The following is a 25,221-nucleotide window of genomic DNA, read 5'->3' on the forward strand; positions in this document are numbered from 1 at the left end:
AAAGACATACCCGAGGTTGGGCAATTTACAAAAGAAAGAGGTTTAATGGACTTAGGGTTCCACATGGCTGGGGAGGCCTCACAGTCATGGCAGAAGGTGAGAGGGACATCTCATGTGGCAGCAGACAAGAGAAGAGAGAGAGCTTGTGCAGGGAAACTCCCCTTTTAACACCATGAGATCTCGTGAGACTTACTCTCAGAAGAAAAGCATGGGAAAGACCCACCCCCATTATTCAGTTACCTCCTAACGTCCCACTCATGAGAGGTGGGAATTGTAGGAGTTACAATTCAAGATGAGATTTGGGTGGGGACACAGCCAACCATATCAGTGTGCGTGTTTATTTCTATATAGTTACCTACATATTAAAACTGTGAGTTTATACTGATATTTCCAATTCCAATTCAACACTGCAGAGTTCATTCTAGTCTTCTCTTTCCCTTTTTCTGACTTCCTTAAACACTGAGAGTCCTTCGTTCATTATTCTTAGTATATTATTCATTTGCTCTTTTCCAGAAAACACAGGAAGTAGTTTCAGAATTGCTAATCCTGGCTGGGTGCAATGGCTCACACCTGTAATCCTAGCACTTTGGGAGGCCAAGACAGGAAGATCTCTTGAGTCCAGGAGTTCAAGATCAGCCTAGGCAACATAAAGAGACCTCGTCTGTACAAAAAAAAAAAATTTTTTTTTTTTTGAGATGGAGTCTCACTGTGTCACCCAGGCTGGAGTGCAGTGGCGCAATCTCGGCTTACTGAAAGCTCTGCCTCCGGGATTCAAGCAGTTTCCCCTGCCTCAGCTTCCCAATTAGCTGGACTACAGGTGCCCGCCACCACGCCCGTCTAATTTTTTGTATTTTTAATAGAGACGGGGTTTCACCATGTTAGCCAGGATGGTCTTGATCTCCTGACCTCGTGATCCACCCGCCTCAGCCTCCCAAAGTGCTGGATTACAGGTGTGAGCCACTGCGCCTGGCCTATAAAAAGGTTTTTTTTTTTTTTTTGAGACGGAGTCTCGCTCTATCGCCCAGGCTGGAGTGCAGTGGCCAGATCTCAGCTCACTGCAAGCTCCACCTCCCAGGTTTACGCCATTCTCCTGCCTCAGCCTCCCGAGTAGCTGGGACTACAGGCGCCCGCCACCTCGCCCGGCTAGTTTTTTGCATTTTTTAGTAGAGACAGGGTTTCACCATATTAGCCAGGATGGTCTCGAACTCCTGACCTCGTGATCCACCCGTCTCGGCCTCCCAAAGTGCTGGGATTACAGGCTTGAGCCACCGCTCCTGGCCTAAAAAGATTTTTAAAATTAGCTGGGTGTGGTAGCACACCCCTGTAGTCTCAGCTACTTGGAAGGCTGACATGGGAGAATCACTTGAGCCTGGGGAGGTCTAGGCTGTAGTGAGCTGTGATTGTGCCACTGCACTTCAGCCTGAGCGACAAAGCAAAACCTTGTCTCAAAATAAGAAAGAATTGCTCATTTTTACCACCATAAAACACAAACCTACCAAATATAGTTCAATATTTGTTATCAATTTTTTGCCTTTAGGTTGAGAATAGTAAAATATTGTGTTTAAAATTCTTTAGCCAGGTATGGTGGCATGCACCTGTAGTCCCAGCTACTCAGGAGGCCGAGGCACGAGAATTGCTTGAACCCAGGAGGCGGAGGTTGCAGTCAGCTGAGATTGCACCACTGCACTCTCCAGCCTGGGTGACAGAGTGAGACTCCATCTCAAAATAAGTAAATAAATAAATTTCGTCTCAAATTAATTAAATAAAAAATAAAATTTTTTGGAATGATAGAGTAACAAGGTATAGATTTATTCTTTCTCCTTAAGTGAAAAACTGGACAGAACTTACGGATCAACTGTTTTCAGACTCGGACCTCTCGCTGAGGGGAGGGAAGCAGGTGAGGTGAGGCCTGCGATCTTCCTGGCTTTCCATCGGGAAGCACTTTCTGGACCAAGTTCAGAGAGGAACAGTCCAAATACAGCTTGGAAGTTCCTGCTTGGTAGAGGGGACAAATTGGAACTTGGGGAAGCTGAGGCAGCTGGGATTTGCAGGGTGGAGTATGAGAGAGGAGGGAGCTTAACAGAAACAGCTCCTGAAACCACATGGGCGTCCCATGGCCTTTGCTTGAATACTAAACTGTGCGTGTGCCAGGGAGCTGTTAGCTGAATGATTCTCAGCACTCACACAAGGCCAGGAGGCTTCTGAGTTCCTACCAGCAAGAAGAATGGAACTCTCTTGAGGCTGGGCAGTGGCTCACGCCTGTAATCCCAGCACTTTGGGAGGCCAAGGCAGGCAAATTACTTGAGGTCAGGAGTTTGAGACCGGCCTGGCCAACATGGTGAAATTCCACCTCTACTAAAATTACAAAAATTAGCCAGGCGTGGTGGCAGGTGACTGTAGTCCCAGCTACTCAGGAGGCTGAGGTGGGAGGATCACTTGAACCCAGGAGGTCAAGGCTGCAGTAAGCCGAGAATGCGTGACTGCACTCCAGTCTGGGTGACAGAGTGAGACTGTCTTTAAAAAAAAAAAAAAAAAACCCTATTCACTGGAGAAGCCAGAGGTACTGAATTATGCCCACCTCCAGAAGTGCCAAAAATGCATCATGACAAGATCCAGCAGATTGACAAGTCAACTGCCTGTCCCCCAAGACACTCAACTCTCTCTCCTTTTTTCTCCCTATTCTTGCCATTCTGGACTTCAGTTAGATGTATGTTAGACCTTCTCATTCTGTTCTCCACGTCCCTTTGTTGCATTAGTTTTCCTTTTTTTTGGAGACAGAGTTTCGCTCTCATTGCCCAGGCTGGAGTGCAATGGCGTAATCTTGGCTCACTGCAACCTCCACCTCCTGGGTTCAAGCGATTCTTCCTGCCTCAGCCTCCCGAGTACCTGGGATTACAGGCATGCGCCACCATGCCTGGCTAATTTTTGTATTTTTAGTAGAGACAGGGTTTCACCATGTTGGTCAGGCTGGTCTTGAACTACTGACTTCAGGTGATCCACCCGCCTCAGCCTCCCAAAGTGCTGGGATTACAGGCGCGAGCCGCCGTGCTGGTCCAACACTCTCTAAAAGACAGGAACAAAGTCAAGATGTGCAACATGACGCTGAAATGCCCAGCGCCCAATCAAGATTTACTAGCTATGCCAAGAACCAGGAAAATGTGACCCATAGCCTGGAGAAACGTCACTCTACAAAACAGACTCAGAAATGACAGAGATGATGGAATTTGCAGACAAGGATATTAAGTCAGCAGCTATGCATGTGCTCAAGGGTTCACAGCAAAACTGCGGAGATAAATGGATGTTACATAAAATGATCCAATGAATTAAAGCCGAAATGCAGTATCTGGAATGAAAAATTACTTGTTGGGCCGAATTTCAGAGTAGACGTTGCAGGAACTGAGTGGGTTCGAGATTATAACAATGGGAACCAGCTGAACTGAAGCACCAAAAGAAACAAATGATGAAAACAACGAGAAGGGCCTCAGCAAACTGAGAGACAAACATCAGCGATTCGAATATGCCTGTGATTAGAATCCTAGTCATAGGGGGTGGGTGGGCAGAAAAGATTTCAAAATTAATGCCCTTGAATTTCCCAGATTTGATGAAAACGATAAACCTACAGATACAAGAAGCTCAATAAACCTCAAGCAGGATCAACACAAAGGAAAAAAGCTGCTGTTGGGCCCAGCACTGACCAGGTCAAAATAAGGCTAGAGCTGAACCTCAGTTTACCTGAGACACAGCAGTGGGGGCTTGGGATATTGGTGCTGAAACTTAGTTTTCCTCGTAGGGGACTGCAGTGACCTTGTCAAACTGCGACGTCTGAGGGCACAGTCCTCCACAAGACTGCCTTTGCTGCAGACACCAGCCACACATTTGGGGTCCCCGGGGCCACCCTCACTTCTAACCAGCAGGTTGCAGTTCTGGATCCACCCTCCCCAGCTCCTCAGGTGACAGGTCCGCAGTACTCACTGAGTGTGCCCTAATACGGTCACAGTCAGTTGGAGGAAAGGATGCATGTTGAAAGGACGTGCAGGGCAAAGTGGGAGGTTTCCATGTGCAAAGCTTTCCCTGTCCTCAGGGATGCATCACCCTCCGAGCCCCGAGGGGCGACACTCCTCAGGGTACTAGCCAGGGGCGCTCACTTGGGCTGCGGTGTTCAGTTTTTGTTGGGGCTTTGTGGCATGGACACAGTTGACTGAATCACTGGCCATGTGGCTGAGCTCAGACTCCAGCCCTTCACCTCCCGGGAGGTCGGCTGAGTTGAGGCGCATGCAGCCCCAGGCCTCTAACCCCAGGCTGTCTTCTGGTGTGGCCAGCCCTGTGTGGAGTCATCTTGCTGGCATCAAGTCAGGTGTGGCCCGGTGATACCAGTCATTCCTGTCACTCGCCTCCTAGAACTGCGCCAGAGGCTGCCAAATCCTACCAGGAGTCAATCAGCGTGTAAACTTGATCAAGAAGTTGTAGAAATGTATTATTTAGAAATATACAGACTGAGCGGCTGGGCGCAGTGGCTCACGCCTGTAATCCCAGCACTTTGGGAGGCCGAGGCGGGTGGATCACAAGGTCAGGAGATCGAGACCATCCTGGCTAACGTGGTGAAACTCCGTCTCTACTAAAAACACAAAAAATTAGCCGGGCGAGGTGACGGCGCCTGTAGTCCCAGCTACTCGGGAGGCTGAGGCAGGAGAATGGCGTGAACCCGGGAGGCGGAGCTTGCAGTGAGCCGAGATTGTGCCACTGCACTCCAGCCTGGGCAACAGGGCGAGACTCCATCTCAAAAAATATATAGAGAGAGAGAGGCTGAGCGCAGTAGCTCACACCTGTAATCCTGGCACTTTGGGAGGCCAAGGCAGGCAGATCGTTTGAGCTCAGGAGTTCAAGACCAGCCTGGCCAACATGGCAAGACCCCGTCTTATACACGTCTAAAGTACAAACATTAGCCAGGCATAGTGGCCTGTAGTCCTAGATACTCACGAGGCTAAGGTGGGAAGATGACTTGAATCCAGGAGGTTGAGGCTGCAGTTAGTCAAGATCACACCACTGCACTCCAGCCTGGGTGACAAAAAAAAAACCATATATATATATATATAAAATCTATACATATAGATTATAAATGTGTATATATAATTATCTCTACATAGAATAAGATGTATTATATCATGTATCATATACTTGTATTTTGATTAAAATTTTAAATAATACTATAGAGAATAATTGCATTACTTCAACTGTATCTGAGTTGTATCATAGACAAAATAAATTAAGGCCTGCTTTCTTTTTTTTTTTTTTTTGAGACGGAGTCTCGCTCTGTCGCCCGGGCTGGAGTGCAGTGGCCGGATCTCAGCTCACTGCAAGCTCCGCCTCCCGGGTTTACGCCATTCTCCTGCCTCAGCCTCCCAAGTAGCTGGGACTACAGGCGCCCGCCACCTCGCCCGGCTAGTTTTTTGTATTTTTTAGTAGAGACGGGGTTTCACCGTGTTAGCCAGGATGGTCTCGATCTCCTGACCTCGTGATCCGCCCGTCTCGGCCTCCCAAAGTGCTGGGATTACAGGCTTGAGCCACCGCGCCCGGCCTAAGGCCTGCTTTCTACATCTAACCATCATTTTAAAAATGCTAAGCAGAGAAAACATTGTGTTCTAAGCAGACGTGGAAAAGCCTCCTGTAGGCCAGGGGCGGTGGCTCACGCCTGTAATCCCAGCACTTTGGGAGGCCGAGGTGGTTGGATCACCTGAGGTCAGGAGTTCAAGACCAGCGTGACCAAAATGGAGAAACCCTGTCTCTACTAAAAATACAAAATTTGCCAAGTGTGGTGGTGGCACATGCTGGTAATCCCAGCTACTCGGGAGGCTGAGGCAGGAGAATCGCTTGAATGGAAGGCGGAGGTTGTGGTGAGCTGAGATCACACCGCTGCACTTCAACCTGGGCATCAAGAGCGAAACTCCATCTCAGAAAAAAAAGAAAAAAGCCTGCTGTAACATAAGTGGCATCATGTCCTGGCGCTTGGCTCCCCGCATGGATTTGTATTCTGATTTTCTATTTGCTGTCCTCTCCTGCACACCCCCCGTCACCATCGGAGGTGGACGGAGGCTGACGGGTGTGCTGTGGTTTTGCAGGTGTGCTGCTGTCAAGGGTGTGAGTAGTGCCCAGGAATCTCTGGGAAATGGGGTTCCCTCTTCTGAGCATCACCCTGACCGTGGCGCCTCCTGATGGAAGGTACTTCCTGGAACGGGTGTAAGAACACAGGCGCAGGGACACACAGACATGCACACATCCTTTTGCAGACACATGCAGATAACATCTCCATGCATGGACTCAAGCAGATGCAGGTGCACAGAGACATGCAGACAGATACGCACGCCAAGAGGACTGTGGCACCCAGGGATGGCACAGGGATTTAGGATCCGTTTGGAAAGGCACACCCAGCAGTGCCGCGGTAGGTGGTCAGGGGGCCTGGCAGCTGCTGCTCTGCCCAGCACGTCCTCTCGGATGCACACATTCTGTGTGACAGCAATATTTTCACACTTACATCTGTTTCCATTTCCTGAAGTGGAATATGAGTTAATCAAGTGCTTGGAATTACATACAGCAAATCCACAAATTTTTCTTTCTTCTTTGCAAAAGTTGTGTGTGTTTAAACGAACCCTTCCGATTTGAAAGCCTTTGCTGAGTTTGATGTTTCTGCTGGAAGATGGACACATGTGATTTTAAGTGGCCCCTAATCCATTATCAAGACACAATCTCTTGACTCATCGCGTGGGTTACAAATCCCTAAGTGTCCCTGTCGTTCCCTGCTGGTGTGTCACTTGTGATCTGAACCCCTGGGGCATCGCTGTTCTCGTCGCAGGCGGCTGCCCCACCATCCTCGCCATGTCTGGAAGTGCAGCAGAGCCCACGAGCTACCTGAGGTTTGCACTGGGCTCGAGGCGGCTCTGGTACCACAGACCCAGCCCCAGGTGCTCCTGCTGTGGCTCCTGAGCCTTGGGTGCATGTATCATGTTTGAGTCTTGATATCTCCTTCGTTCTATGGTTTTCGATTCACTAGAATTTTCCTATTTGATGACTGTATCAGTTGACTGGGAGGAAGATTTAGTAGATGGATTATGGAGGACTTCTGAATTTTAAAGAACTATTGTTAAATTTGGTTTCTTTTTCTTTCTTAAATCTTTCTTGTTTAGGTTTGTTCGGACAGTATTACCATTTTCTCAGGAATTTCAAAGAGATAAGCAGCCGAATGCACAACCCCAGTATCTGCATGGATCCAAGGTAGGCTCTGGTGTGTTCCTGTTACGAGCTGCAAGTTCACAGTGAAGCATGTTTTGAAGTGTAGTTTGATCAGTTTGGTTGCCGTGACCTAAATGTATTGCGCCGTGTATAAAATATTGTTTTTTCTTCCATTCTGTTAGCATCTTCCTGAAATGTAGCAGTAATTTAAAACAAAAACCAGCCAACCAACCCAAAAAAGCGCTTACCTAGAACTAGCATGTATGTAGTGCTGGGACTGCTCTGGCCTTGAGATAGGTGTTAGGCTGGGCCTGGCCTCGTTCCCGGCACAAACACGAGTGAGATTGTTGAAAGATTCCAGGTTTAAAAGCATCAAGCTGAGGAGACAAGTGGAAGAGGCTCAGGTGCGTTCCTGGTACAAGTTGGCCGAGGCGGGCTGTAAGGTCTGACGCCAGGGGGAGGAGCTGAGCTAGGAGGGTGAGCCAGGGAGGGTCTGACATCTAGAAACAAGGATGTCAGCCTGCGCCTGGAGGGCGGAAACCCGGAGCACCTGGGTCTACCATGTGTGAGATGGGACGATGTCCACGCTGGGGGAGGCTGGGCTTATCACAAGTCTGAGTTTTTTGTTTGTTTTTTTTTTTTGAGACGGAGTCTCGCTCTGTCCCCAGGCTGGAGTGCAGTGGCACGATCTTGGTTCACTGCAAGCTCCGCCTTCCAGGTTCACGCCATTCTCCTGCCTCAGCCTCCTGTCAGCCTCCCAAGTAGCTGGGACTACAGGCGCCCGCCGCCACGCCAGGCTAACTTTTCTTTGTATTTTTCAGTAGAAATGGGGTTTCACCGTGTTAGCCAGGATGGTCTCAATCTCCTGACCTTGTGATCCGCCCGCCTCGGCCTCCCAAAGTGCTGGGATTACAGGCGTGAGCCACCGCGCCCGGCCACAAGTCTGAGTATTATTAATGGCTAGTTTCTTCATGTTTCAAGCATCCCTAGGATTTAGTAAGGAAAATATAAACACTGTAGCAAAGAAGAGAGATGAAATGAGCAGACACCCCAAAAAAATAGAGCAGAGCAAATACAAGCAGGTCCCCAGCCTCACTGGAGCTGGGGAAGGAACAATGATGGTGGCAAGGGCCAGCGGGCCCCAGGATAAGGGCAGAGGACCCTGCTTCACTGTGAAGAGCGGAACCGTCTTCCCCGCTGAGCCGCGGTGTCCCCGGGCCCCGTGGTGGGGGCAGGCTGCCAGCACTCGTCAGTAAGTGTCCTCGCTGGTAGGAAGGAAGCGGGGACAGTCACAGGACATTATCTCCCCCATCTGCCAAATGCCTGGAGCCGGGATGGGGAGGGTCCAGGCCCTGCTGCTCGCACCCGCGCTGCACCTGGAGGCTTTCTAAGGCACTGGCCGGATCTGAGCGGTGGAAACCGTTTCCCACTCATTCCTTTCTAACCCTCTGCTCTTCAGAGCGAGATGTTCTCACTGCAGTCCTCTGGGCGCCTTCCTTCTCCTTGCGGGGCGGTGCCTTGAACCTGGCAGGAGCACAAGCGTCTACACCTGGGAAACCTCAGACACCCGAATCAGGGCTTTGGTTTTTGGTGGACCCAAGCCTCGGCATAGGCTGCCTGTCTCTCCCGCCCCTGAAAAGAGCGAGTGTGGGCCGGGGGCGGCCTTTTTATGGCAGTCAGCATCCCTGAGCGGGGGAGACAAGTCATCTCTGAACTGTGGGCAGTGATATGATGAAGGGATGTGAGAGGCCTCTTTGGGAAACAGGGCGCACGTGGACCGAGGGTGACTGTGTGAACATAATATCCTTGAAAATATGTTTTTTTTTTTTTTTTTTTTTTGAGATGGAGTCTCACTTTGTTGCCCAGGCTGGAGTGCAGTGGCGCAATCTCGGCTCACTGCAAGCTCCGCCTCCTGGGTTCGAGTGATTCTCCTGCCTCAGCCTCCCGAATAGCTGGGATTACGGGTGTGTGCCATCACGCCTGACTAATTTTTGTATTTTTGGTAGAGACGGGGTTTCACCATGTTGGCCAGGCTGGTCTCCAACTCCCAACCTCAGGTGATCCGCCTGCCTCGACCTCCCACAGTGCTGGGATTACAGGCGTGAGCCACCGCACCCGGCCATCTTTAGTGTTTTAGGGGTTATTTTTTAGCAATGCTATGATGGCAATTGAAAACAAAATACAATTCAGATCCTCCCTAGGGTGCAGATGTTTGAAGGTAGTGGGTTTTCACCTGTTACTAAGACAAGATTAAAGGCGGGGGTGGGGGGCGGCCTTGCCTCCCTTAGGGAGAAAAATGCCAGGGCTGGGAGCCTCGCTGACACAGTGTGGGCCAGGGTCGCCAATGCCTGGGGACATGGGACAGGCTCATTCCACCACTGCACACTCCACATTCCCGAGGCTGTTGGCCGGTGCTGTCTCCACAGTGCCCCTCCACCGTGCCCCTCCACCCTGCCTCTGTCTTTAGCGCCTCCTAATAGCTGTGAAACTGTGAGTGGACACAGTGTGTGTGATTCTGGATTTCGTGCGGCTGCATTGGTCCAGACAGGTACCCGGGTGCCAAGAATGCAGTGACCAGGCCTCTCCTCTGTGGGTCAGGGCGGGGTGCACGCCCAGGCAGGAGGATGCCACAGCTGTTACGGGGCTGCCCCTCACTTCCCGAAGCCCTGTGGGTGGTTAAGAACTCACCTCCAGGCCGGGCGCGGTGGCTCAAGCCTGTAATCCCAGCACTTTGGGAGGCCGAGACGGGTGGATCACGAGGTCAAGAGATCGAGACCATCCTGGCTAACACTGTGAAACCCCGTCTCTACTAAAAAAATACAAAAAAAACTAGCCGGGCGAGGTGGCGGGCGCCTGTAGTCCCAGCTACTCGGGAGGCTGAGGCAGGAGAATGGCGTGAACCCGGGAGGCGGAGCTTGCAGTGAGCTGAGATCCGGCCACTGCACTCCAGCCCCGGCGACAGAGTGAGACTCCGTCTCAAAAAAAAAAAGAACTCACCTCCATTCTGCTCCACGTGGAACTCCCATGTTCCTTCTAGCAAGGACTGAAGTTGACCTTTTTTCTTTTTTTGAGATAGAGTCTCCTCTGTCTCCAAGGATAGAGTGCAGGGCGTGATCTCGGCTCACTGCAACCTCCACCTCCTGGGTTCAAACAGTTCTCCTGCCTCAGCCTCCCAAGTAGCTGGGATTAGAGGCGCCCGCCACCACGCCCGGCCAATTTTTTGTATTTTTTTAGTAGAGATGGGGTTTCACCATGTTGGCCAGGCTGGTCTCGAACTCCTGACCTCAGATGATCTGCCCACCTTGGCCTCCCAAAGTGTTGGGATTACAGGCGTGAGCCGCTGGTAGCGCCTAGTTGAAGCTGACTTTTATGCAGTAATTAGTTATACTCAAAAGGATGTTTCTTTAAAGGATTAGAATAAGTGTTCTGATGCTTCTGAAAGTAAAATATAGTGTTTTACCTTTAGAACTGAGAGAAATATTATTTTAGAAGATAGGACCAGAAAGTTTGACAAGTAAGAGTAATTTCTGGCTGGGCGCGGTGGCTCACGCCTGGAATCCCAGCACTTTGGGAAGCCGAGGTGGGCGGATCAGAAGGTCAGGAGTTTGAGACCAGCCTGACCAATGTGGTGAAGCCCCGTCTCTACTAAAAATATTAAAAAAGTTAGTTGGACGTGGTGGCGTGTGCCTGTAATCCCAGTTATTCAGGAGGCTGAGGCAGGAGAATTGCTTCAGCCCGGGAGGCGGAGGTCGTGGTGAACCGAGATGGCGCCACTACACTCCAGCCTGGGAGACAGAGCAAGACAGTGTCTCAAAATAAAAAAAAAAGAATACTTTCTTGGGTCTCTATGAACTAAAAGATGTGCTGTGAGCTTCTCTTGACTTTGAAATTTTTAATCCCTGTTTTAGGCATAACAATAAAATAAGTTTTTGTCACTCTCTGATAAAGAGGGAGGTGTTTGTGCATAGAGGGCACGGGGCAGAGAGTCTCCTTTCCCACCCTCCTCTGGAGAGGACAGCTGTGGAAGCAAGGGAAGCGGGCCAAGGGTAGGCAGGCGACCTGGCTGCGTGGGGCCGTGCACCTGCGGTTCTGATGGATCGACCTGGAAGGGGCCTCCTGGGGTTGCTTTCTGAGATCCCAGGATAGCACTGTGGTGACATCCTTGCTGCCCAGTGTGTGCGCCCTTCGTGGTGTTAAAGGCTCTTGACACACGTTTTTATTCTCCAGGATCTTCCTCTGGGAGTGCGGGCAGGCACTGTTGCTTCCATTAAGACGCAGACATGAGCCCGCTGTTCCAGGGTGGTGGTGCAGGGTGCACGGTGGCCTGGAGTCAGCCCCACACCGCCAGAGCACCCTGCTCCCCTGTGTGCCTGGGCACCGCCTCAGGGATGGCTCCAGGGAACGGGCACCTGGGGGCGTTTGCAAAGCTGATGCTCTTTTGGAGGGAAAGAAGGATTTGATGATGTGAATTTGATTTTTTTAATTCAAGTATTTGCAACTGAACTTGAACCTTGCTGTTAGAGATGTCTGCCTCCATTTCAGAAACTCTGTTTGTGTCATTTTTTTTTTTTTTTTTTTGAGACGGAGTCTGGCTCTGTCGCCCGGGCTGGAGTGCAGTGGCCGGATCTCAGCTCACTGCAAGCTCCGCCTCCCGGGTTTACGCCATTCTCCTGCCTCAGCCTCCCGAGTAGCTGGGACTACAGGCGCCCGCCACCTCGCCCGGCTAGTTTTTTGTATTTTTAGTAGAGATGGGGTTTCACCGTGTTAGCCAGGATGGTCTCGATCTCCTGACCTCGTGATCCGCCCGCCTTGGCCTCCCAAAGTGCTGGGATTACAGGCTTGAGCCACCGCGCCCGGCCTGTTTGTGTCATTTTTATTACAACCTAAACCAGTAAATTTTTTTTTTTTTTTTGAGACAGTCTGTCCCCCAGGCTGGAGTACAGTGGTGTGATCTTGGCTCACTGAAACCTCTGGTGATTCTTGCACCTCAGCTTCCCGAGCAGCTGGGATTACAGGTGTGCCACCACGCCTGGCCAATTTTTGTATTTTTAGTCGAGACAGGGTTTCACCATGTTGGCCAGACTGGTTTCGAACTCCTGACTTCAAATGATCTGCCCACCTCAGCCTCCCAAAGTGCTGGAATTAAGGCGTAAGCCACTGTGGCTGGCCATAAACCACTGATTTTTTTTTTTTTTTTTGAGACAAGGTTTTGCTTTGTCACCCATGCTGGATTGCAGTGGCACAATCACAGCTCACTGAAACCTCCGCCTGCCAGGCTGGTCGTGAACTCCTGAGCTCAAGCCTCGGCCTCCCAAAGTGCTGGGAATGTAGGCGTGAACCACTGTGCCCAGCCCTAAACCACTAATTTTCTATTACATTTAGACATATACAAGTGACATTGATGTTGACCACCACCCACTCAAAGTATCCACCCAGAAAAAAGGCTGGATATTCAAAACAGATGATGTCTGAGTTTGAGTCATGTGCTTGCAGCAGACAGCCTTTGTACTCACAGGCACTCACGCGTGCCATGTGCGCTTGCTTCTGCTGCAGTATGAGGCACAGTGTATATCTGTGTGATTATGGAATACACAGGAATCCACTCAAAAAACAGATAAGTGCTTTTTTTTTTTATGAATAGTGAAGTAGGGCTAGTATCTTGCAGGAATAAAATTAACTTAGATGAGGGACCCATTTATGCAATGTTATCTTTTTGGTTCTTGGTCATGTCACCACTTACAGCATGCCTCCTTCTCAGCAAGACACCCTTTTGAGCACATTGCTAGTATTCTTTCTCTCTCAAATAAGGTTGTCCCCAGTTCACAGATGAAGGCTCATAGTGTCATGAAAGTTAGAGAACCCAAGTCGCACGACTGGTGAGTCCAGAGCTGGCTCTGTGTGGTGTGACCCACCTCCTCTGCTTGTCGAATGAGGCTGGAGTCTCTGTATCAGGCATGGGCCGCAGAGTCTGTCTTGAACCGAGCTGTGTGACTGGATGTCCAGAGTGCTTCCTCTTCTGAGCTTAAGCCTTGTACAGCACCGTGTTTGTGGCGGTCCCCTTCCCCAGAGGTGGTGCCTCCTCCCACTCCCCTGAGGAGTTAAGTCACATCTGCTGTTTGTTACCCGAGCTGTGTTGTCTGTCGGATGTGTCATCTTTGGGGTGACTTGAGTCTACTGGGAAACCGGACACTGAGACCATGTGTTCATTGAGTGATGCCTCCTCTACCAGCCGTCATCCTGAGCCAGTCAGGGCGGGTCTGAGAATGAATTCTCTCGCTTGTAACATGAGGTCATTAGTTTTCACTAATGACTTTCATGTTCTTCTTGTCAAACATTGAACCTGTTATCAACTAAAAATATTACACAGAATCCCAGCACATAAAGCCCAGGGTGCTGCTCTGAGGAGAGGATGGAAGGAGAGTGTCTGGGCTGAAGATCTGTAGATGGTTTCTTCAAGGTTACAAGGGGCTGCAGGGCTTGGGCCTGGGACAGACACTGGGTGGGGTTTCTGTCCTTCCGTGTTATCTAATCTGGTCACTGTAGGATTTTATAATCAGTTTTGGCTCTTTGTTTTGGGGGGGTCTCATGACCCTCTACACATCTGATGATTCACTAGAAGGACTCACAGAACTCAGTCTCACAGCTGCAGTTTATTCCAGCAGAGGGGTACAAAGCAGGATCAGTCACGGAAGCAGACAGACAGGTGGAGGCTGGAGAAAGCGGGAGTGGCTGTATTAATATAAGATAAAGTCAACTTCAGAGCAAGGAATATTGCCAGGGAGATTACATCATAATAAGAGTCAAACCACCACCAAGAAAGCATAGCAGTGCTAAATGTTGATGTATCAAACAACAAGGCTTATATATTTGAAGGAAAGACTAATAGAAGTAAAAGGAGACGTGAACAATTCCACAGTTACAGTTGGGGATTTCAACACTCCTTTTAGTAACTGACAGAACAAGTAGACACAAAATCAGCAACAGTAAAAAAGAGCTGAACACCACCATCGACCAACAGGATCTAACTGACATGTGTAGGATACTCTACCCCACAACAGCAGAATATATCCATTTTTCAGATTCCCATGAAACATTCACCAAGACAGACCATACCCTGGGCCATAAAACTCACCTCAACAAAATTTAAAGAACTGAAATCCTATGGAGAGTGTTCTCCAACCACAATGAATTCAAACCAGAAACCAATAACAAAAAGATAACAAAAAACTCTATATGCTTGGAAATTAGCACAATTTTGAATAATCCTTGAATCAAAGAGGAAGTGTCAAGGGAAGTTAAAAAATACATGGAGGCCGGGCGCGGTGGCTCACGCCTGTCATCCCAGCACTTCGGGAGGCCGAGGCGGGCGGATCACAAGGTCAGGAGATGGAGACCACGGTGAAACCCCGTCTCTACTAAAAATACAAAAAACTAGCCGGGCGAGGTGGCGGCGCCTGTAGTCCCAGCTACTCGGGAGGCTGAGGCAGGAGAATGGCGGGAACCCGGGAGGCGGAGCTTGCAGTGAGCCGAGATCGCGCCACCGCACTCCAGCCTGGTGGACACAGCGAGACTCCGTCTCAAAAAAAAAAAAAAAAACATTGAATTGAGTGAAATGCAAATATATCAAGATTGTGGTATACAGCTAAAGAAGTGCTGAGAGGGAGGGTTACAGCACTGAGTAGTCATAGTACGGCTCTCCTGCTCTCTGCACCTGTGTCCTCAGACAAGCTGAGGGGTGTCCTGCAGGAACCACCTTGATATGTTTGGGCTCTATGTCCCCACCCAAATATCATCCCAAATTGTAGTCCCCATAACCCCATGTGTCAAGGGAGGGACCTGGCGGGAGGTGGTTGGGCCGTGGCAGTGGCTGCCTCATGATGTGACAGGGAGGGAGTTCTCATGAGATCTGATGGCTTTAGAAGGGGCTCTTCCCCTTCGCTGTCTCTTCTCATTCCCGCCACCTTGTGAAGAAGGTGCCTGCTTCCCCTTCACCTTCCGCCACGATTGAAGTTTTTTGAGGCCTCCCCAGCCATGTGGAACTATGCGTTAATTAAACCTCTTTCCTTTATAAATTACCCAGTCTCAGGTATTTCTTCATAGCAGGGTGAAAATGGGCTCATACAGCACATTGGTACTGGCAGAGCGGAGCACGGCTGTACAGACACCCGAAAAGGTGGGAGTGACTTCGGAACTGGGTAACAGGCAGAGGTTGGAACAGTTTGGAGGGCTCTGAAGGCAGGAAGATGTGGGAAAGTTTGGAACTTTCTAGAGACTTGTTGAATGTTTGTTTGTTTGTTTTTTGAGACAGAGTCTCACCCTGCTGCCAGGACTGGAGTGCAGTGGTGCAATCTTGGCTCACTGTGATCTCTGCCTCCCGAGTTCAAATAATTCTCCTGCCTCAGCCTCCCGAGTAGTGGGATTACAGGCACCCACCACCACACCCAGCTAATTTTTTTGTATTTTTAGTAGAGACAGGGTTTCACCATGTTGGCCAGGCTGGTCTCAAACTCCTGACCTCGTGATCCACCCACCTCAGCCTCCCAAAGTGCTGGGATTACAGGGGTGAACCACCACACCCAGTCTGTTGAACGGTTTTGACCAAAATGCTAATGGTGCTATGGACAATAAAATCCAGGCTAAGGTGGTCTCGGAGTTGAGGAACTTGTTGGGAACTGGAGCGAAGGTCACTTTTACTGTACTTTAGCAAAGAGACTCGCCGCATTTTGCCCCGCCCTGGAGATCTGTGGTACATTGAACTTGAGAAAGATCTGAAATTGGAGTTTATGTTTAAAAGGGACGCACAGTATAAAAGTTTGGAAAATTTGCAGCCTGATGATGTGATAGAAAAGAAAAACCCATTTTCTGGGGAGGAATTCAAGCTGGCTGCAGAAATTTTGAATGTCAATCACCAAGACAATGGGGAAAATGTTTTCAGGACATGTATGAGGCAGCCCCTTCTATCACAAACCCAGAGGCCTGGGAGGGAAAAATGGTTTCCTGGGTTGGGCCCAGGGCTCGCCCTGCCCCCGCCACCCTTCCCCACTTTGCGCAGCTTCGGGGCTTGGCGCCCTGCATCTCAGTCGCTAAAAGGGGCCAACGTCCGGCTCAGGCTGTTGCCTCAGAGGGTGCAAGCCCCAAGCCTTGGTGGCTTCCATGTGGTGTTGGACCACCTAAATTTCAAAGGGTATGTGGAAATGCCCGAATATCCAGGCAGAAGTTTGCTGCGGGGGTGGAGCCATCATGGAGAACCTCTGCTAGGGTGGTGAAGAAGGGAAGTAGGGGGTTGGAGCCCCACATGCAGAGTCCCCACTGGAATACTGCCTAGTGGAGCTGTAAAAAGAGGGCCATCCTCCAGTCAGCTTGCACTGTGTACCTGGAAAAGCCACAGATACTCAATGCCAGCCTGTGAAAACAGCTGGGGGGGGACTGTACCCTGCAAAGCCACAGGGTGGAGCTGCCCAAGACCGTGGGAGCCCACCTCTTGCGTCAGTGTGACCTGGATGTGAGACACGGAATCAAAGGAGGTTATTTCAAAGCTTTAAGATTTAATGAGGCCGGGCGCGGTGGCTCAAGCCTGTAATCCCAGCACTTTGGGAGGCCAAGACGGGTGGATCATGAGGTCAGGAGATCGAGACCATCCTGGCTAACCGGTGAAACCCCGTCTCTACTAAAAAATACAAAAAAACTAGCCGGGCGAGGTGGCGGGCGCCTGTAGTCCCAGCTACTCGGGAGGCTGAGGCAGGAGAATGGCGGGAACCCGGGAGGCGGAGCTTGCAGTGAGCTGAGATCTGGCCACTGCACTCCAGCCGGGGCAACAGAGCAAGACTCCGTCTCAGGAAAAAAAAAAAAAAAAAAAAGATTTAATGACTGCCCCACTGGACTTTGGACTTGCATGGGGCCTATAGCCCCTTTGTTTTGACCAATTTCTCGCCTATACCCCTATTGTATCTAGGAAGTAACTACCTTTTTTTTTTTATCATACAGGCTCATAGGTGGAAGGGACTTGACTTGTCTCAGATGAGACTTTGGACTTGGATTTTTGAGTTAATGCTGGAATGAGTTAAGACTTTGGGAGACTGTGGGGAAGGCATGATTGTATTTTGAAATGTGAGGACCCATGAGATTTGGGAGGGGCCAGAGGCAGAATGATAAGGTTTGGCTGTGTCCCCACCCAAATCTCATCTCCAGTTGTCATCCCCACTATCCTCACATGTCAAGGGCGGGACCTGGTGGGAGCTGATCGGCTCATGGGGGCAGTTTTCCGCCTGCTGTTCTTGTGATAGTGAGTGAGTTCTCACCAGATCTGATGGTTTTATAAGGGGCTTCACCTTTTGTTCTCTCTTCTATCTCCTGCCTTCTTGTGAAGAAGGTGCTTGCTTCCCCTTTACCTTCTGCATAACTAAGTTTCCTGAGGCCTCCCCAGCCATGTGGAACTGTGAGTCAGTTAAACCTGCTTTTTTAAAAAATAAATTATGCAGTCTTGGGTATTTCTCTATAGCATTGTGAAAATGGACTAATACACACCCTAACTACCTTCCTCCCCTCCTACCCCACAGCGGTCTCTCCCAGCTCCAGGGGTGCCCTGTGCATCCTGAGAAGGCAGCTCCCCTGGCCCCTTCAGGGTCCGACCTTGGGCGTCCTGCTGGGAGACTGGGAGGCAAGGGGGACTCCAAATTGGCAATTCAACAAATGTTGCAACACATGGTTTTGTTTTCTTTTTCTATTTTAGCAGGTTCTTTTTGGTGGCAGGCTGAGTGGGTTTTATAATTGTACCAGTTAAGGGCAGTAGATTTTACAAGTCAGCAGACTCGGACCCCTTCACCTGAGCCTGTGTGTGTTGAGTGATCTTCTCATGCAATTCTTCATCTGCACATGTGTGCAGAGGCCATGCTGAGAGCTCTGTGCCCTGTTTTCCAGGCTTTGAACTTGGCCTACTCCAGCATTTACGGCAGCTACCGGAACTTCGTGGGACCTCCACACTTTCAAGTCATCTGCCGGCTCCTCGGCTACCAGGGTATTGCCGTGGTCATGGAGGAGCTGCTGAAGGTCGTCAAGAGCCTGGTGAGTGTTCCCTGGACACGCTTCCTTCTCACAGCCTGAATTCCCTGGGGCACCCAAGCCAGAGGGTCTTCTCTGCCTGGACTGTGATTCTCCAACAGCTGGATTCATTCAATTACTTGAATGAATGAATTGAATGAATCATTGAATTACTATTCAATTCAAACACTTCTGACCATATATAGTTTGATACCTCCCTCATCTTTTCAAACTTAATGGGTCCAGGTTATTTTAACTGATACATCGAGTTTTTATTTGTATGTATAGAGATGGGGTCTTGCTATGTTGCCCAGGCTGGCCTTGAACTCCTGGGCTCCAGAGATCTGCCCATCTTGGCCTCCCAAAGTGCTGGAATTACAGGTGTGAGCCACCTTGGTCAGCCTGGATTTAGTTTTCTATACATAACTTACTTTTTATACTTTTTCATCCTTTTTATTATTTTAACAATCTTCTGTGACTGAGACCACGTAAGAGTTTGGTCACTTGGCGCAGCCATTACCCCGTGACCCAAACAGGTCCTTCCAGGACCTGCCGGGGACTCTGCCAAAACATGTGGCAGCTTGGAGGGTGTCAGGATTACGGACCTCACCACAGCTGAGCCTGGGGCCGCACGCAGGAGCACAGATGGCGTCCTGGGGGACCCTGGAGCTGGCAGTGCTCACCATGCTGGGGTGCATCGCTGTAGGAGGCCCCTGGCAACAAAGCTCTGCTCTCGCTGCGGCACCGCGGGACCACTTTCCTCTTGAAAGGGGAGTCCAGTTTCAGAACATGAATCCAGCCATGGGAAGCCACCTGGGGACGGCTGCTGTCTCTCCACGGGTGGGCTTCTTTCCCCTGCCAGGTGATCCTGCAGCCTCCTCGTTACCAAGCTCTTTGCTAACAGACTTGTTTCAGGGCGTGTGCTGGCCACAGGCATTAGCAGAGTGGAGTGGAGTGACTGACGCAGCCTGTCTTGTCCCCCCGCAGCTGCAAGGCACAATCCTGCAGTACGTGAAGACACTGATGGAGGTGATGCCCAAAATCTGCCGCCTGCCGCGGCACGAGTACGGCTCTCCTGGTGAGTGTGCGCACCTCTGGGCATGTGCAGCTCGCAGCGCTGTCTGTGGAGAGGTCAGAAAGGAATTCAAGTCAGAAATTCTGGGGAAGGATTAGATTTGCCATGTGGGAGGAGGCAGTAGACAGACAAATGCACCTTACAACCAGGAAGAGGTGTGTTGGGTCACTGTCTGCAGGCGAGGAAGCTGAGGGGCCTGGGAGGTCAGCCTGCAAGACTTGAGACGACTGAGCCCTGAACACCACGCTCTTCCGTGCCCCTACGAAAGAACCGCCGGCCCGATGAGGCGAGAGAGCCGACTGCCGGGTCCTGCTGCCCTGCTGGACCTGTAGGGGCTTGAGGCTCAGAGACAGGCCCACCAAGGTGGTGCAAGGCCTGCCCCTGCCCCCATCCATCTGCAGGTCCAGCTGCGGGGCCCTCAGGCAGGTGTGCTCTTAGGGACGGGCCACATGACTTGCTGTGAGCTGGTTTGGGGCTATGCAGTTAAATAGCTTTAGTGATCTCAAAAAGCATTGTCTTATGATAAAACAGGGACCTTTGTTTGTCACGTAACAAAACTGCTTTTAGTCTCTTACCTGGCAGAGTTTTCTTGAAAGCTGGACAGCGGAACACTAGCCTTGTGTCGTAAAGTGACTGGGACCTGCACATGGGTGACCAACAAGGTGCTGTCCTGATGGGCAGTCAGCCAGCGTGGCTGAGCTCTTGAACACGTGCCCAGGACTTTTTGCTTTTTGGCACCTCCCCAGGGCTGTTGCTGGTGTTTGAGGAGACCATAAGGTCCCCTTCAGCCACCATGGGGAAGTAGCCGTCGGCATGGCCCTGGCTCAAGAGAATCTGATTTCAGTTTATTGTCGGAAAGTAGATGAGGAACGCTGGGGTGATGAAACCGATGCTTATGTCGTGACTAGAGATGGAAATTTCAGATGTTGAGGAGGGAGCCGTTTCCCAGGGTGGCACAGGGAAACCGTGTCAGGGATGACACAGGTGCAGGAGTGTCCCTGCCCCCACCAAGTGGGGCTGAGTCCCCACGGCGGTGCCAAGAGCTGGGAGGAGCAGGGGCAGGGGCTGCGGCTGTCAGGCAGGAGGGGCCGTGTCCGGCTGCTGGTCCTTGGGGAAGGGGCAGTCGGGCAAGACATGCTGGGACAGGGGTTCATGGTCTGCTGAGCCTCCTGCTTGGCTCTTCCCAGGGTCGTTTTGGCCCCTCCTGATGCCACCTTCATCGTGTAGTCAGCTGCCGGTTTCTGTCTGGGCTGCAGTCGAAGCTATGGATTGGCTGGGGGAACGTTGGCCTTCTGTCCTAGATTTGCACCTTGCGTCTTTTTGTGCCTTACTCCGTGGTCTGGGATGCCGCTGCGATGCGTGCCTTGCTCCTGAGCTGGCATGGTGCTCGGCCTCCCGGTGGGCGTGCTGTCAGTTAGCTGCCGGCTTCCTAGATGCCCTTTCTCAGATGAGGTACGGCCCTTCCATGCCTGTGAAGGGAGATTGCATGTTGTCAAATGCCTTGTCCGCCCCCACTGGGGATGACGGTGCAGCCTTTATTCTTGTCACGCGGTGGCGTTCCTATCATCGTAGCCTTCCCTAAAGATACGGGCTTGAGTGGGAAAGAGGCCTCACAGCCGAGGCCCAGGGCCACGTGGTGTGTGGAGAACGTGCCCAGCTGGTGAACAAACTGCCACTGCAGGGAAGCTGCTGGGGATGGGACGCTGTGGCCATCCTCATAGCCAGGCTTGGTGGCGGTGTCAGAATGGCAGGTACTCCCGGCTGTGGCCCCCGGCTGCTAGGGCCCGGCCCCTCCAGGCCCCCAAGCCCACCTCACTCCTGCGCCGTAGGCATCCTGGAGTTCTTCCACCACCAGCTGAAGGACATCGTGGAGTACGCAGAGCTGAAGACGGTGTGCTTCCAGAACCTGCGGGAGGTGGGGAACGCCGTCCTCTTCTGCCTGCTTATCGAGCAGAGCCTGGTGAGTGCCCTGCCCGGCCCGGCCTACCCCACCGCCCACGGGGAGGGCGTTCCTTTGTGGGTTCTTTAGTGGGGGTGTGGCAGCAGTGCGGTAAACATTTTTTTTCGTGACTGTTGAGACTTTAGTTTGAATTTGTTCCCTTCAATTGAAAAACAAAAATGGGCCGGGCGCCGTGGCTCAAGCCTGTAATCCCAGCACTTTGGGAGGCCGAGACGGGCGGATCACAAGGTCAGGAGATCGAGACCATCCTGGCTAACCCGGTGAAACCCGTCTCTACTAAAAAATATAAAAAACTAGCCGGGCGAGGTGGCGGCCCCTGTAGTCCCAGCTACTTGGGAGGCTGAGGCAGGAGAATGGCGTAAACCCGGGAGGCGGAGCTTGCAGTGAGCTGAGATCCGGCCACTGCCCTCCAGCCCGGGCGACAGAGCGAGACTCCGTCTCAAAAAAAAAAAAAAAAATGTACTGTAGCTCATTGTCTCAAGAATGTTTTTCTGTGTTAACATCATAAAACTTTTATTATGCAATGTTTTCAACACCTAAATGAACGTATTTGGTGAGCCTGTAAGGTATAAAGAGCACTGCTGCCCAGGAGGGTCTCTGCGTGCCTGGGCTGCTGAGCAGTTGAAGTGTGGCTCAGTGTGACTGAGGAACTAAGTGCTACATGTTATTGAATTATAACTGATTTAAATCTAAATGGCTACACGTGCCCCATGGTGGAGAGCACGAGAGGCCACCCCCTCTTAGGACGTGGCACAGTGGACGCTCATGTTTCCGACGGGCCGCCTTTTGTGTGCCATCTGGGCTGTCCCTCTGTCCTGTGCATCACAGCAGCTCAGTTTATAACCTCCTGGACTGGGAAAGCCAGTGGGAAATGGGATCCCACGTGGCCCTCTCCTGCCTTCCCTCGTGACTGACGAGGTGGGCGGCTCCGTTCGTTGTGTCTTCTTGTTTCTTTTCCTGTTAAATGCCCCATTGGGTTTTTTTGCCTACTTTCTACAGCTTGTTCCGTGCAGATCCTTTACGTGCTGCACATATTGTAAATCTCCCATGTGTGGCTTACCTTTTCACTCTGATAGTGGTGATTTTTGATAAATGCTCTTAATTTGGATGTAGCCCTTTTTTTTTTTAATGATTAGCACTTTCTGTATCCTTTTTTTTTTTTTTAAGATGTTTTCCCTGTCTTGGGGTCATGAAGACATTCCTTTACATTCTCATCTACAGATTTTAAGCTTTGCCTTCTGCATGGAAGTTTGCAATCCTTCTGGAGTTGGTCTTTGTGTATAATGTGAGAGGCAGAGGAAGCTTCTTTCTCTCTCTGTGGAGACCCGGCTGTCCCTCCTCTAGTGGCTGAAGGGCTCCTCCTCCCATTGCTGACTAGTGGTGTCCCCTGCCGTCTGCCAGCTTTTCATGGGGACACCGGCCTGTCTCCTGACTTTCTGCTGCATCCTGCCGGTGCAGACATCTGTCTCCCGCCGGTCCAGGCGTCTGTCTCCCGCCGGTGCAGATGTCTGTCTCCAACCGGTGCAGGCGTCTGTCTCCCACCGGTCCAGGCGTCTGTTTCCCGCCAGTGCAGACATCTGTCTCCAACCGGTACAGACGTCTGTCTCCCGCCGGTCCAGGCATCTGTCTCCCGCCAGCGCAGACCTCTGTCTCCAGCCAGCGCAGGCATCTGTCACCCGCTAGTGCAGACATCTGTCTCCAGCCGGTGCAGGCGTCTGTATCCCGCCGGTCCAGGCGTCTGTCTCCCGCCAGTGCAGACGTCTGTCTCCAACCGGTGCAGGCGTCTGTCTCTGGCGTCATAGCATGTCTTGCTCATCATTGCCCTAACATGACTCTTGATTCCCGACGTGGCATGTTTCCTACCTTGCTCCTCCTCTTCAGCATGTTCCCTCCTCAGGGCTCTTTGCTCTGCCCTGTTTTGGGATTGGTTTGCCACATGCCCTGGCAAAGCGTTTTGGCTTGTGCATGGGAACGGCACTGCGTCTGCAGAGCAGCCTGGGGAGGCCTTTCCTATGTTGTTTCCCAAAGTAGTCACTTGTCTTCAGGTCTCTGGTAGCTTTGCAAAGGCAGAGTTGTGTTTAGGAAGAACAGGTATAGGGCGGCCTGTACACAGCTCAGGGCATTGCTGTCAGACTGCCAGGCCTCTGGGGACTGAGCCTCTGGACCAGCCGCCTCACACCAGCCTGTGCAGTGAAAGAGAATGTGTTGGCTTCGAGTCCCAGGTCAGGCATGACATGCCTGAGAGCTGACAGCCTCCATCAGACCCGCATCTTCGGCGCTCCCCATCCCTGCACTCCTAGGCAGACCCGTTCCAGGTGGTTTCAAAGAGGGACTGTAGCAGCCCCAGGCCTTCACTGTCCCGGCCACCCACAGGCTCGGCGGGGACCCCAAGTAGCACCCCCCCCATGCTCCACTCCCCACTGTGTGAGGGGCACAAGATGGAGAACCCACCAGCGTCTCAGGCCAGCAAGGAGCCAGTGTCCAGGGTGGCCTTGCTTTAAGGATATGTTCCCCAAATAATTGTGAATTGTTAAAAACCAGATATGTCGGGAAGCATCTCTTTAACTATAATCTCTATGAATTTTAAATATTTAATGTGGGAATATTCCATTCATGGGCGACTTTTCCTGAACTTACAGCATAAGGCTGTATCTTAGTCCGTTCTGCTATCTTAGTCTGCTTAGTCCGTTTTGTGTTGCTGTAGCAGTGCCTGAGACTGCGTAATTTATAAAGAAAAGGAGTTTATTTGGCTCATGACTCTGGAGGCTGGGAAGTCCAAGATCAGGCAGTCCATCTGTCAGGGTCTCATGCTGCTTCAGCTCCTGGGGAACACAGAAGGGGACGTGGGTGTTGCAGAGAGAACAGACATGAGAGGCAGCCTTGCTTACAACAACTGCTCTCACAGGAACTCATCCATTCCCACAAAAACTAATCCAGTTGTGGGAGAACTGACCCAATCTTGTAAGAAATCCATCACCTCTCAAACAGACCACCTTCCAACACTGCTACATTGGCACTTAAATTTCACCATGAGTTTTGGCAGGGCCAAACCACATCCAAACCATAGCCTCTGTGTATGGCCAAGCGTGGGGATGCCTGTCTGCTCATTGGCCTCAGGTCGGGGAGGTGAGATCCAAGCTTTCTGAATGGGAGGCAGCCGTGTGGAATCGATTTAGATAGTGTCAGGGACCCCTTAGGACTGCTTTCTCTTGTGTCCAGCTGCCCTTTTTGGAAATAAGATGAAGTGTCAAAAGTTTTTCTTTACATCAACATTTTTTTTTTTTTTTTTTTTTTTTTTTTTTTTTTTTTAAAGATTGGAGTTTCGCTCTCGTTGCTTAGGCTGGAGTGCAGTGGCACAATCTTGACTCACCACAGCCTCTACCTCTTGGGTTCAAGTGATTCTCCTGCCTTAGTCTCCCGAGTAGCTGGGATTACAGTCATGCACCACCACGGGCCCAGCTAATTTTGTATTTTTAGTAGAGACAGAGTTTCTTCATGTTGATCAGGCTGGTGATCTGCCCGCCTCACAGGGTGCCCATGAGTTGGTAATTGTAGTGGGTGATGGGAGTTGGGTGTAGAGGAAACAGAGTGGCCGTGAGTTGTAACTGTAGTGGGTGATGGGAGTTGGGTGTAGAGGAAACAGAGTGGCCGTGAGTTGGTAACTGTAGTGGGTGATGGGGGTCGGGTGTAGGGGAAACAGAGTGGCCGTGAGTTGGTAACTCCCGACCTCAGATGATCCGCATGCCTCGGCCTCCCAAAGTGCTGGGATTACAGGCATGAGCCACCGCGCCCGGCCTGACATTCTTTACATACACAAACTCTTGTGGTTCTGTAATTATTTGTCTATCCCAGGACTCAGGGACATAAATAATTATAGAACCACAAGAGTTTGAAGCAGGCAGGATGCAGTTTCCTGGGACAATCT

General features: G+C 51.0%; 1 protein-coding gene and 1 long non-coding RNA gene across 10 annotated transcripts in view; one reads left to right on the forward strand and one right to left on the reverse strand.

Annotated features, from left to right (window-relative positions):
* The window catches only part of CYFIP1 (cytoplasmic FMR1 interacting protein 1), a 114,003-nt gene that overhangs the window by 81,586 nt on the left and 7,196 nt on the right, over positions 1-25,221 (forward strand). For all 9 annotated transcript variants that reach the window (XM_033224765.1, XM_033225033.1, XM_033224603.1 and 6 more), the window contains 4 exons: positions 7,179-7,266; positions 18,142-18,285; positions 19,249-19,339; positions 21,166-21,296. In XM_033224765.1, the coding sequence (XP_033080656.1) occupies positions 7,179-7,266; positions 18,142-18,285; positions 19,249-19,339; positions 21,166-21,296 (454 nt within the window). The remainder of the gene's footprint in view (positions 1-7,178; positions 7,267-18,141; positions 18,286-19,248; positions 19,340-21,165; positions 21,297-25,221) is intronic.
* On the reverse strand, positions 17,927-21,171 carry LOC117092008. Its single transcript, XR_004440603.1, has 2 exons — positions 19,912-21,171; positions 17,927-19,382 (listed from the first exon to the last, which is right to left on the reverse strand). It is a non-coding gene; the product is annotated as an uncharacterized LOC117092008 (long non-coding RNA).

The sequence above is a fragment of the Trachypithecus francoisi genome, unplaced genomic scaffold, assembly GCF_009764315.1.
Source record: "Trachypithecus francoisi isolate TF-2019V2 unplaced genomic scaffold, Tfra_2.0 Contig00089, whole genome shotgun sequence".
In the NCBI taxonomy this organism is placed as follows: Eukaryota; Metazoa; Chordata; class Mammalia; order Primates; family Cercopithecidae; genus Trachypithecus; species Trachypithecus francoisi.